Source organism: Ranitomeya variabilis, chromosome 2 (genome assembly GCF_051348905.1).
Source record: "Ranitomeya variabilis isolate aRanVar5 chromosome 2, aRanVar5.hap1, whole genome shotgun sequence".
Taxonomy (NCBI): Eukaryota; Metazoa; Chordata; class Amphibia; order Anura; family Dendrobatidae; genus Ranitomeya; species Ranitomeya variabilis.
The window spans coordinates 228,778,012-228,792,234 of NC_135233.1; the positions used below are offsets into that span (position 1 = coordinate 228,778,012).

The 14,223-nt window shown below is 43.4% G+C and overlaps 1 protein-coding gene across 1 annotated transcript in view; it reads left to right on the forward strand.

Annotated features, from left to right (window-relative positions):
• Window positions 1-10,416, forward strand: part of ST6GALNAC6 (ST6 N-acetylgalactosaminide alpha-2,6-sialyltransferase 6) — a 52,908-nt gene extending 42,492 nt beyond the window's left edge. The window contains exons 2-5 of the mRNA XM_077283907.1: window positions 1,619-1,795; window positions 2,305-2,714; window positions 6,263-6,370; window positions 7,973-10,416. Coding sequence (XP_077140022.1) covers window positions 1,619-1,795; window positions 2,305-2,714; window positions 6,263-6,370; window positions 7,973-8,171 — 894 coding nt within the window. The 3' untranslated portion in view covers window positions 8,172-10,416. The remainder of the gene's footprint in view (window positions 1-1,618; window positions 1,796-2,304; window positions 2,715-6,262; window positions 6,371-7,972) is intronic.
• Window positions 10,417-14,223: the final 3,807 nt, after the last annotated feature.

Genomic DNA, 14,223 nt, shown 5'->3' on the forward strand with positions numbered 1-14,223 from the left:
ACTGCACTTTCCTATTGGTGCAGGTTGAAAAACGCTGCGGAATCCGCAGAAAGAAGTGACATGCTCCTTCTTTTTTTCCGCAGAGAATCCGCGCGGAATTTTCTGCAGCATGTGCACTGCCGTTTTTGTTTTCCATAGGGTAACATTGTACTGTACACCACATGGAAAACTGCTGCGGATCCGCAGCGTCAAATCCGCTGCGGATCCGCAGCAAAAACCGCATTGTGTGCACGAAGCCTAAATCTGACTTGGTCAAATAGTTTGACCAAATCCACATTCTCTCTTATTTAGCATTGTAACCATAGCTGTGGCTGTAATTACAATGCACTCAAGCTGGTTTAGTATGCTTCTTTGCACATCCTGGGCGAAAAATAACGACCCTCGTATATGATTCCCCTTACTGTTTCACACTGACTTAAATGCTAAAATTAATTTTGTAATTGGGTTTATTTAAAAAACTTTACAGCTTTCGTCTTCTAGAGCCTCTGCGCTGCACTGTATTGCTGTCTGCAGAATGGTTTAACTGAGAAGCCATCAGTGAGCTCATTATAACGCTCCAAGGGGAGAGTTTGTAACACGTTTATCTGTCTTTTTCGAGCTCCTCTCAGCTGATTTACGACCACAGACCACATAAAAGTTGAATTTGCAGGAAAACAAAGGCTGTAAAAGCCAAACGGTGCCACATTTTTAGTAAAGTCCAATTGCAAAAAAATATTTTTAGTTCCAAATACATGCATTTAAGTATTAAAAAATAAATTGTCCCCAGAAGTGGACAAATCATTTAAAAAAACTGTTTAGCAAAAAGCACAAATTGTACAGGTTCCATGGTGGTAAAAAAAAAAATCCCCACCCACCGAACTTGCTTCTTAACTACGTTTCTGATTTTTAGCTTCCATTTTCCAAATGATGGTTTGGACTTTTATATGAATAAGTTTGTTATTTAAATATGTTTCTTATAAATCGACCTATTTACAAATGTATTTTTAGAAAGACTGTTTTCTAGAATAATGGGCAATATAAACTATTAACTGTATTTTATATAGTGACCGTCTGTTAGCTGTAACACTGCACTACATAACTGGGTCAACCCAGGCTTGGACTGGTCCACAGGAGAATCCGCCGGTGGGCCTCTGTGCAAGAGTGGGCCATAACCCACTTATGTGTGCAGTTCTTGGCACAATATACTTGAATCAATATGTACAGACAAATGTGGCATCTTATTCATTTAACAATCTACCCAATTCATTTTTATATCACTTTATGATTGTGGATAATGTCACATTTGCATGTAGTTGAAAAGTGGGGCAGTTTGGTTACTGGTGGGCCCTTGGCATCCCAGTCCGACACTGGGTCAACTCATATGCCAAGTGCCGAGATACCAAACTTTCCCAGGGGCATGGACTGGGCTTATTCTTAGCAGATCATGACTATATTAATTGGATCCACTGATAACATACTGTTTTTGGATTGAACAGAGAATGTGGATCCTTCAGGATGGATTTTGACCAAACCAAATATTGAATTGGGATGAGCAGTAGCCTTTTGTCATGGTATTGCCATATAATATGGAGTATTCTAACTTTTTAAGCATTTTTTCTCTATCTTCCACTCTCTGCAGGGTCGCACCGCTGCCCTCCTTCTAATCTTCGCCCTTGTAACCTTCCTCATCATTCTGAGTTCTAACAACTATGAGGAACCATTCAACTATAAAGATCTGAAAATCAAGCATCACAACCCACCCAATATTAGAAAATGGGGTCTGCAAGATGGTTACATGCCTGTGTCTGGAAACAAGGTGAGAAAGTTTGTGTTCTTCCTCTGTTAAGTACATGGAGCTAATGCAGATAGTTTTGGACTGATGCATTAAGATAATATGTCCTCACTATTAGAAGAGGTGATCTGGGAGGCTCTGGAGTGAAACGGAAATTTGTTTTCCCTTTCTAAAGATCAGGCCCTTACTTTTGTCACCTGAATGTGTGTCTTGACATCTGGCTTATACACAGTAAAACTTATGTAAGAGCTTCTTTCTGAGAAGTTTCAAGAAACTTTGGCAGCACCCAGGAGGTTTGTCCTCCCTTTTGGGTGTACCCTACTTCCTGCCACCTCCCAAACATACTGGCAAGTATGGCTTTGCATTCAATTGGGGGGCATCCAACATCTCCTAGTGTGTGGTTTCTGCTAAAACATCCCAAATTAATTCTAAAAATCTAGACAGTCTTATAGAAAGGTGGAATTAACCCTGAAAGCATTCTCGGTCTCAGTTCTCATGCTATTATTTCACAATGACCTCTGATCTCTTTGTAGACTCTTCACGCCAAGTGCAACAGTTGTGTCCTGGTCACCAGCTCCAGCCACCTGCTTAATACCGGCCTGGGTCCTACAGTTGACCAGTCAGAGTGTGTCATCCGCATGAATGATGCCCCCACCACAGGCTATGAGAAAGATGTGGGCAATAAGACTACGTTCAGAGTGGTGGCACACTCCAGTGTGTACCGAGTGCTGCGGCGACCTCAAGAATTCTTGAGCCGAGCTCCAGGTCAGACTCTTCTATTCTGGGGGCCTCCAATCAAGATGCAGCAGAACAGCAAAGCTAATCTGTACCACATTATCCAGCGAGCCAGCTCCGTTTTTCCCAATGTGTCTGCTTTTGTTTTGTCTCCTCGGAATATGGCACGATTCGATGAGCTGTTTCGGGCAGAAACAGGAAGAGACAGGTGAAAAATACACCAATCATAATGTTGTTGTTACCTTTAAAATTCTAATTTATGCATACATACATTTTATTTGTATTCAGCATTCACTGTGTTCTAAACGGGTACTGAAGTGGGTAGTTAGCTTGGTTGGATACATACAGGTACATCGGCATTTCCACTGCTGGTAATTGAGGACTCAGTTTACCCAGATATCTAAAGTGTAGGGCCATCTGAAAAATTGCAACTCCAGTTTGGTATTTCTATAGTGAATACAAGTGCTGAATACATTGAAGTCTTGCCTAAATGGATTTTCTGGTTTTGGATAACAACTTTCCTCCTGCTATGAAAAATCAAACTTCTATACTCTCCCTCCCTAGATCCAGTGCTGCTGCTCCCGATGTCTATTATTGTCTGCATCGCTGATATCCCATCGTTTACTAAGCTCAGTGGCTCTGCCAAGTTGACAGCACGAGTTGCTGAGCTCAGTTATTGGCTGCACCTTGTCCATTTGACATCAGCACTGCAGACGATAACAGAAGCCGGGAGCAGCAGAGACTTGAGACTCAGCACTAGACCTGGGGTGGGTTAGTAAAGGATGCTTTTTTTTCTTTTACAGCCGGGGGGACAGGGGTTTCCCAAAACTGGAGAACCAATCTAATTCAATTAGGAGTTGCATCACTGAACTATCTGATGTGTGTCTGGCTGATATTGATTGACTGAAGATGGTGCACTTTGGTAATTATTGGGTACAAGGTGTTCTCACCTTGTCACATCAGATTCAATATGAATCCAAAAGAGACAAAATACAAAACGTGACATGCTCATACAGATAACATGAAGCATTGCAATATATTTCTAGAGCGGTACATGAAGTCCTTGGCTCGGTAACATGGAGTTATAGGGCCTCTATCTGCCTCCGTACAGCCTCTTGCACAGTCCTTGGCTCAGTAACATGGAAGCTACAGGGCCTTTATCTGCCTCCGTACAACCTCTTGCACAGTCCTTGGCTCGGTAGCATGGAGCTACAGGGCCTCTATCTGCCTCCGTACAGCCTCTTGCACAGTCCTTGGCTCAGTAACATGGAACTACAGGGCCTCTATCTGCCTCCGTACAGCCTTTTGCACAGTCCTTGGCTCGGTAGCATGGAGCTACAGGGCCTCTATCTGCCTCTGTACAGCCTTTTGCATAGTCCTTGGCTCAGTAGCATGGAGCTACAGGGCCTTTATCTGCCTCCGTACAGCCTCTTGCACAGTCCTTGGCTCAGTAACATGGAGCTACAGGGCCTCTATCTGCCTCCGTACAGCCTCTTGCACAGTCCTTGGCTCAGTAACATGGAGCTACAGGGCCTCTATCTGCCTCCGTACAGCCTCTTGCACAGTCCTTGGCTCAGTAACATGGAGCTACAGGGCCTCTATCTGCCTCCGTACAGCCTCTTGCACAGTCCTTGGCTCGGTAGCATGGAGCTACAGGGCCTCTATTCAATTTTCTACTCCGTCCCCCTGCACCCCCTCCCTCCCCTCTCATTTCTGCTGAAGACTTCGCCTTTTTCTTTAAACAGAAGATCGATACGATCAGAGAAAGCTTTGGCCCACAGCCCCCACTGCCCCTCTTAGCTACTCCCCCCTGCTCCTCCAAAACCAGCTTCTCCACCATAACAGAAGATCAGCTTTCCACCTTCCTGTCAAGATCACACCTCACCACCTGCACGCTTGACCCGCTCCCGTCCCACCTCATCCCTAACCTTTCCACGTTCTTCATCCCAACCCTAATGCACCTCTTCAACCTCTCATTCACAACAGGTGTCTTTCCCTCATCCTTCAAGCATGCCAAGATCACACCCATCCTCAAAAAGCCCTCCCTCAACCCATCCCCTGTGTCTAGCTATCGCCCGATATCTCTTCTCCCTTTTGCCTCCAAATTGCTGGAGCAACACGTCCATCTTGAACTGTCCTCCCACCTCCTCCTGCTCCCTCTTTGATCGGTTACAATGTGGCTTCCGTTCCCATCACTCAACTAAAACTGCCCTAACTAAAGTCACCAATGACCTACTAACTGCCAGGAGCAAGCGACACTACTCTGTCCTCCTTCTCCTGGACCTGTCTTCTGCCTTTGACACTGTGGACCACTCGCTTCTGCTACAAATCCTCTCATCTCTTGGCATCACAGACTTGGCCCTTTCCTGGATCTCATCATATCTGACAGACCGGACATTCAGTGTCTCCCTCCCCCACACCACCTCCTCACCTCGCCCCTTGTCAGTCGGTGTTCCTCAAGGCTCTGTTCTAGGACCCCTACTCTTCTCCATCGACACCTTCGGTCTGGGACAGCTCATAGAATCCCACGGTATGCAGTACCATCTCTATGCCAACGACACGCAGATCTACCTATCCGGACCTGACCTCACCTCCTTACTTACCAAAATCCCGCACTGTCTGTCTGCTATTTCAGCCTTCTTTTCTGCTTGCTTTCTACAACTGAACATGGACAAAACAGAATTCATCATCTTTCCCCCATCTCACTCTACCCCTCCACCAGACCTATCCATCAATGTCAATGGCTGCTCACTTTCCCCAGTCCCACACGCCCAGTGCCTCGGGGTGATCCTCGACTCTGCCCTCTCTTTCAAGCCACATATCCAAGCCCTTGCCTCCTCCTGCCGCCTCAAACTCAAAAACATTTTCCGGATCTGCGCATTCCTTGACCGCGACACCGCAAAAACACTAGTGCATGCCCTTATCATCTGCCGCCTCGACTACTGCAACCTCCTACTCTCTGGACTCCCCTCTAGCTCTCTGGCACCACTCCAATCCATCCTACACTCTGCTGCCCGACTAATCTACCTGTCTCCCCACTATTCTCCAGCCTCTCCCCTATGCCAAGCCCTTCACTGGCTTCCTATCGCCCAGAGACTCCAGTTCAAAACCCTCACAATGACCTACAAAGCCATCCACAACCTATCTCCTTTATACATCTGTGACATGATCTCCCGTTACTTACCAACACGCAACCTCCGATCCTCTCAAGAGCTCCTTCTCTACTCCCCTCTCATCTCTTCTTCCCACAACCGCATCCAAGACTTCTCCCGTGCTTCCCCCATACTCTGGAACTCTCTACCCCAACACATCAGACTCTCGCCTACCATAGAAACCTTCAAAAAGAACCTGAAGACTCACCTCTTCCGACAAGCCTACAGCCTGCAGTGATCCTGAACCTACTGAACCGCAGCACAACCAGCTCTACCCTCTCCTAGTGTATCATCACCCATCCCCTGCAGACTGTGAGCCCTCGCGAGCAGGGTCCTCCTTCCTTATGTACCCGTGTGCCTTGTTTTTTTGCTCATGTTTAATGTATTTGTCTATATTTGCCCCGTATTTCACATGTAAAGCGCCATGGAATAAATGGCGCTATAAAAATGTATTATAATAATAATAATAATAATAAATGTTCCAGCTTTTGCCCATTCGAAAGATAACAGGCCGTCTGTGCCCCCAAACATTATCGTGGTGACCATGAGTGCACCCATATAACTGATTGCTTATTACTGGCAGTGAATACATTGTTTTTCCCAGGGAGAAGTCCCATTCGTGGTTGAGCACCGGTTGGTTTACCATGGTAATAGCAGTGGAGCTGTGTAACAAGGTGCACGTGTACGGAATGGTGCCCCCCAACTACTGCAGGTAATGAAACTCCTATAATCTCAAATTAACCCTTTATTATTGTTTAGTTGGTTCAATGACCTGGGAATTCAATAAAAATTGCTCAGGGTGGAAAATCATTGTAGACATCGGTGTGATTTATGTCTCCATAGAGCAGTAAAGGACCACATGCTAGTGGGCAGTTGCCAACTTCACTCTTTTTTCTATTCCCAAATTAATTTTTTATGATCACTATATTTTATAATGCAGTTTTCTATAGCTTAAAGAAAATCCATCAGCAGGTTTTTACTATTTAACCCCTTAACGACAAGAGATATTTTTGATTTTGCATTTTCATTTTTTGCTCCCCTTTTTCCCAGAGCCACAACTTTTTTATTTTTTGGTCAAAATGGCCATGTGAGGGCTTTTTTTTTTTTTGCGGGACCAAAATTGTATTTTTGAATGACATTATTAGTTTTAACATATCATGTGCTGGAAAAAGGGAAAAAAATTCCAAGTGCGGTAAAATTGCAAAAAAAGTGCAATCCCACAATTGTTTTGTTTTTTTACCGTGTTCACTAAATGCTAAAACTGACCTGCCATTATGATTCTCAAGGTCATTACGAGATCATAGACCCCAAACATGTATAGGTTCTTTTTTAGTTTGGTGTTGAAAAAAAGTTTTGTAAAAAAAAAAAAATGCGCCATTTTCTGATACCCGTAGCGTCCCCAATTTTCGGGATCTGGGGCGGGGTGAGGGCTTATTTTTTGCATACCGAGCTGACGTTTTTAATTATACCATTTAGGTGCAGATTCAATGTTTTGATGGCCCGTTATTGCATTTTAACACCGGGCGGCGCTCATAGCAATCCGGGTATGACAACTATAGAGGTCTGCTGGAGACCTCTGGTTTTCATGCCAACCCATCGGCGACCCGCTATCATGCGATGGGGTCACCGATGGGAAGGATTTCCGGCGCACTTGCCGGAAGCGCGAGTTAAATGTCGCTGTCAGAGATTGCGGGTGGATTGCGATTCCACCCGCGGCTGTTGCGGGCACATGTCAGCTGTATATATCAGCTGTCGCGTGCCCAGAAAGGTGCGGGCTCTGCGTCAGAGCCCTCACCAAACAAGGGGAGTCCGACATCGGCGTACTAATTAAGCCCGATGTCGGAAATGGGTTAATCTGAGAGCAGCGAGATTTGGTGGCATAGATCCTGATTCCAGAGATGTGTCACTTGCTCCACAGCTTGTAGTAGTTTCAATACATTCAGTGTTTTATCAGCAGGAGATTATTACTGCCCGACTAGGAGTCGCGTGACAGGCAGACAAAGCACACAGGAAGATGTCAATCAGTGGTGTGGGAGGGGTTATACAGTGCTCAGTATCCATAGCACTGCTAGATCTGCAGCAGAGAAAACACAGATTTTATCAAAACCGCACCAAGCAGCTCAGTAAGTGACACTTTCCTGGAACAGGGTCTCATGCTACTTTCAGGTTAAATAGCAAAAATCTGCTGACTCCCTTTAATTATTACATCACTGGGATGTGGAGAGTTCAGGTATCACTTTTGCACCAGAGTTAAGGTAGTCCAGACTAGATCTTAGATGACAATAATCTGACTGATTTCTCTATCTATTTCCAGTAAGCAGCAGCACAAGATGCCATATCACTACTACGAGCCCAAGGGTTCAGATGAGTGCACCACTTACATTCAGAATGAACGCGGACGAAGAGGCAATCACCACCGCTTCATCACAGAGAAACTGGTGTTTGCCCGCTGGGCATCTGTATATAACATCTCCTTCTCACACCCCGAGTGGTTCAAAGATCCAGACAACTAAATAGTGGTGTTCATGTCTTGTTTTGTCCCACTTCACTGGTCTCCCGAAGTGGAATCAAGTCCTCTGCAGCTTTAGACAAATCTGAGTCTAGGAATTGCGTAAAAGAACAGTATGCGTCACCTAGGACGATATCCGAGCGCCAGAACTGGTGATTTCTGTAGCCTTATTGCATGGGCAAAACACAGAAATGTGTAAGCAGAGGGTTATAGAAAACCTCGTCTGTCTGACCTTATTGTGCCACTGATGGGAGATGGCTATTCAACAAGTTGCCCTTATGTTATAGCACTGGAGAATAGTAGTAGCACCAGTTTGGAGGGTGCACAGTGTTGGTAATCGTAAAGATAAATTATTAGTCTGTGGTGCCCACTATACTTCTCTGTGACCTCCTACCTTTCTAGCTATTAAGCTACGTACCTCTGTGCATTTTATAGATGTGGGAGATACATCAATAATTTAGGGTGCAAAGAGGGCAATAGATGACCACAGGGGACGGGAACCCAAGATAGCAAAGTTTTCTTTGTTATTCGGTTATGGATGTGAAAAATTACAGTGCTAGGCTTTAAACTAGGTCTGGTCCATGAAAAAATGCTGAATGTTATCATAGAGGGTGGTGTACACCTTGGAGGACCCATGATGGTGTGTCTAGACACTCTACGGATTGTAAAATTGGAGGTGTACTCACCTTTCTGTACTTGAATCCCCAAGTTTTTCTGATTTTAGGATTCTATCGTAAGTCATTTTTTGGAGAATTGGTAGTATGGACCTGTGAAGAGCATTTATATTTTGATGCCCAAGAGTGAAAGTCTTGAGTAAATTCACTATAAAACTACATATATTTCCCACATAAGCTTAAGCACAATTTTCCTCCACTCCATATGTCACAACTTTTTTCTGTAGCTCAGGTGTCCTTCATTTCATCCCCGTGTCCATTATTGATTCCATGCTCTCATAAATGTATTACCTATATTTTTCTCTGCACATAAATTAACTGTAATTTTTTTATACAAATGGTCAAGACAGGGATCTGCCGCAGCATACAGAAATTACATACCAAAGTGGGGCTAGTATGCATTAACATAGAGATATGTGGTCACTATGGGGCAGAGGTCTCTGGTGATGCTGGTAGACTGCTTTGCAATGTATGGATGTGTTGTGCTGTGTGTGATATACATGATCACGGGTTGTTGTGGTTTTTATGTTTTGTATTTAAATGGCGAGACTGCCAGGGCATTAAGTATAGCACCTTTGGTAAGATGGCAAATGTTTGCACATACTTGGCGAGGTCATTGTAATTTTATATACTCCAAGAAATACTCGCCTATTGGAGTTTTCATTCCACATGGACTCATCTGCATTTAAGCACCACAAAGTGTGGAGAGGCAGAGTCAATGCTGAGTCCACGCCTCGTTACCTGGTTGGAGGGGTAAGTACGCCACGGGCTGAGCCGTCAGGATTTCTTGCATTTGGAACACAGTATAGCTCCTTGTCCCAAATAATGTGTAATGGTGTTAACCATGTTACCACAATTACAAAGGTTCTCTGGCCATATTATATTGATCCCTGATAAAAGAATTGTCAGGTCTAAGAAGCACATTCTGCAGTGCCTGTTTGTGTCTGTGATGTGCACACTGTCATGATTCCCCATGCGAGTGGACGGCCAGATGACCGCATGTGGGCAATTTGCATACTTGCTGTCACACGGTGACTAGACTCCTGCGGTTCTCTCATTTCTCTTCTATTTAGAGAACCCAGATAAGACTAGTCAGTATGTGACGGCAAGTGTGCAACTCTCGTTATAATGTTGCCATTTGACCGTTCACTTGCATGGGGCATACAAGGGAATCGTGACAGTGTGCGCATTGCACAGTGTGATGATAAAAGCAGTCTACAGACATAGAGAGTCAGTGTAGACTGCTTCTTACACCGGATAAACCCTTTAAGATAAGTCATTAATATCAGATTAGTCGGAAGTTTGATACCCAGCACACCCACCGATCAGCTGTTATTCGCTCCGGTGCTGCCTGGATGTGAATGAAGCTGCACATTGAATGGAGCATCACACTGCAGCCCTGTTCAACGTTTACATCTGGTCCCCACCGGAGAAAATAACAGATGATCGACGGTGACGCCGAGTGTCACATTCCCTCCAATGTGATATTGATAACCTGTGGCAAGATTGCTCATCAATAACATATGAATGAAGAGGCAGAATATATTACAATAAATAATTGCAATTACAAAATTGCACCAAGTGTGTACTGGTTCTCTTTCTGGACAGCGTCATCTAGCACACCAAGACTTATAGGTAAGTCAATACTCCCTGAGAAAAGGGTATCTAGGAGTCTAGGAGAAAGAAAACTGGCTCTCTAGTGCCACCTATTGAATATTGCCTTATAGAGCTGCTACCTCCATTAGGTGGCGATAGAGAGACAGCGTTTTTATGCAACGTTCCGCTGGTACATTTTACCAGATTTCATCTACCGACCCCAAAATACATTTTTTAATTATATGTTGTGACTCTTTAACATAGGTATTCAATTTCCTGTGTGTAGATTAGTCTAAATGAGACGTCTGACCTGTGCCGAATAAGTATTAGCTGTGAGGTTATACGGCTGCAGAAGCTAAACCTAAAAGACATCTACTGATGTAAAAAACTGTGATTAAATGGGCCAAAGGACACAGAGAAAAGTGTGATAAAGTAGTGATTGTGCGGGCAGACATTTTTGTTTACATTTTTTGAAACTATTGCAGCCCCTCAAGTCTGATGGTTGCTTGCAAACATCAGAATGCATATCCCTACCAGTATATAGCAAAATTAAATTCAGGGTGTGTTCCTTTAAGAAATATAGAATACAGGAAACTATAGAATTGTCGATGACAAGCAACATTTGGCTTCTTCTAGGCTCATCTGTATATACTGTATTATAACTACAGTAGTATTACAACAAATTCTTTTTTTAAGAACAACTTTAGGAAGATTACATGCCGCACTGATACCGTCTAATGTGGGAGGGCGGGCTGGACACAAGGGGTTCTTCTTCAATAGTAGAAATGGATTTAAGGATAAATCTGCTGTTAGATGATTAGAAAAAGGATCACCATAATATATATAAAATGTGAAAGCAGGATTCAAACGATGGTGAATCCTATTTTAAGAAAATGAAAGCCGGACAACTTAATAGCCGATGGGGCAGATTTGCTAAAACATTCTAAGTTAGACTACATAGTCTGAAAATGCACCAAATTTATTAAAGTGGCTCATGCTGGATGATACATTTGCTCATCATCTTTACACCACCTATTAGTTAGATTACCTTGCCCCAATAATTGGCTCCAAAAATGTGGCACAATTTTGACCATAACCTTCCTATCACTGTAAGCCCTAGATATTAGTCACAGTAGATGAAGGCAATGATGAGACCCCGTGTGGTGGTGCCAGAACTAGCTTTTGTTAATGACCCTAATGGAATCCAAATGTATAGAAAAACAAAAAACATTTATTTTGTTGGAGCCAATCACGTGTTATTGTTCCAGAGCGATTTAGAAGATAAAAGCCAATTTCTGATTAGTTGTTTTGTTGTCTTCAATTTCCCTTAAGGGCCACCTCAGGAGAAATTAAGCATTACACAGTTCTCCGTTAAATTAATGGTGTCCATGTAATTTGTGGACGTGCCAGGTCATCCAGAGAGAAATGCAGTGTATTCTTTGCAATGGCATATAGATAAGGGTCCTGAATAGAGGACGCCCTCTGAAAACTAAAAACTCTTACATTTTTTTATTAGAGTATGATTTTTAAAAACCAGACAGCCCCTGTAAAGTATCCTGTGATGTATGGAATCAGAAGACGCACCAGATATTTGATTCTTCTTTACAATTTTTGAGGATCATATTTAGTGAAAGAAGAATACGTAACTTACGGTATGTACCTTGTAACTATTTGACATATGTAATGTTAAGAAACTCCTGAATGGAAACATATTGCTATCTTTTGACAATGCTTCCATGCACAATTGGACAATCCAGGTTATTCTAAACCGATCATAATCATTATTCTGCCCTACAAAAACTGAACTTTTCAACTCCCCTAGGAGAAAAGCATCCCATCCAACAGGATATTATTATTATTATTATTTATATAGCACCATTGATTCCATGGTGCTGTACATTAGAAGGGGTTACATACAAATTACAGACATCACTTACAGTAAGCAAACTAACAATTACAGACTGATACAGAGGGGTGAGGACCCTGCCCTTGCGGGCTTACATTCTACAGGATGGTGGGGATGGAGACAGTAGGTTGAGGGTTGCAGGAGCTCCGGTGTTGGTGAGGCGGTAGCTCCGGTAGTGGTGAGGAGGCAGCGTGGTCAGTGCAGGCTGGAGGCTTTCCTGAAGAGGTGGGTTTTCAGGTTCCGTCTGAAGGATCCGAATGTGGTTGATAGTCGGATGTCTTGGGGCAAAGAATTCCAGAGGATGGGTAATATTCTGGAGAAGTCTTGGAGGCGGTTGGGTGAGGAGCGGATAAGTGTGGATATAGTTGAGTTCAATGGGTTGACACACCTGGTTAGCCAGGACTGGTTACCTTTTCCGGGATGGTGACTCCTGCCAAGACTACCCAACCGAGACAATGGCCACACCCAGGATCACCCCAACCTAAGGAGGGCAATGGCCCCGCCAGCACCACCCTAACCCAGACAATAGCACCCGTCATGGCCACCCTAATCAGGGCAATAACACTGTAGTCACACAGCTGCTTATTCTGCAGCCCGACTCAATATCCAGTCATCGAGATTTATCCCAGCCCTGCACTCCTCGCGATTGGAAGGGCTCACCATTAGAACCTGATCCCTCTGCGAGCCGTATGACATCTCAACAACCCCTACACGGTAAATAATCAAGCAGCTGCCAGAGTTCCTCAGTGTCAGGCAGAGACGTCCGGTTTCGCAGTGTAGCACTCCTCATTTGAGTTCCTCAGGGCTCAATGCTGTTTGTTGCACTGCAAGCAGAACCAAACCCCTGAGGAAGCTCCATGTGTAGTCAGAAAAGAGTACTACACTGCTAGACTGAATGTCTTTGCCCAATACTCAGTAACATTGGTGGCGCCAATGCCACAGTCATCTGTGTAGTGTCGGAGAAGTCTCATGTGTATTAGTAGGCATGAGACTTTTTTAAAGCATAAGATAGCCCGCACTGACATCAATGACACTTGTATAAGCATTCTTGCATCTTCTGTAAGGAATACAAATTTAGTGATATGTTATCAGACTGGAGCCTTATAAGACACTACAGAGGGCATCAGAAAGTCCAATAGTTTATTTTACTACTGTATTTTTGAAAACTTGGTAAAATGGAGAAATAACTCTCTGTATGATATGTGAGGTACTTTTCTAAAATCAAAATGTATGAGATGCAGTAGTTTCATGAGTTTTTATAAAAACCATGGAGAATATATTATTCTATGGAAAATTTAGCTATTCTAGTCCTGCCGAAGATCCCATCCATATATCTTGACACGTATATTCTTGGATTGTCTTGGAGGATGTGTGGCATGTCGATGAGTATATTGCTAAGTTAGTTTTCATATAAAGGCTAAAAACTGTGACAATAAAAAAAAGTATTCTTGAAAAATAAATTAAATGTTGGATTTCAAAGGAAAGATAATAAATCTAATTTTAATATAAAATCTGATCTTTTTGATTGTGTAATGTTGTACTAGATATTCTTGCACCATGGAGCACATGCATCCACGATTGATCTAGCTAACCAGAGGATTTTGTTTAGTTTCAAGGTTGTGACTTAACAATGGGCATCAACTAGTAATAATTCTTCTCTCTGGGTTGTGTGCCATCTTGATTACTACTAATTATTCTTATATGATATGGTCACCCTAATGCCGCCTACACTTCCCATTATGCATTCTACTATGTAAAGTGGGTACAGTCTCATCACTTTGCACTTTTCTGTTGAGTCTCATCTAACAACAGTAGTGATAGACAGGTTTCAGGCTATCCTACAGAATGTATTGCAGCATCAGCCTCTTTCTCCAGCCTCC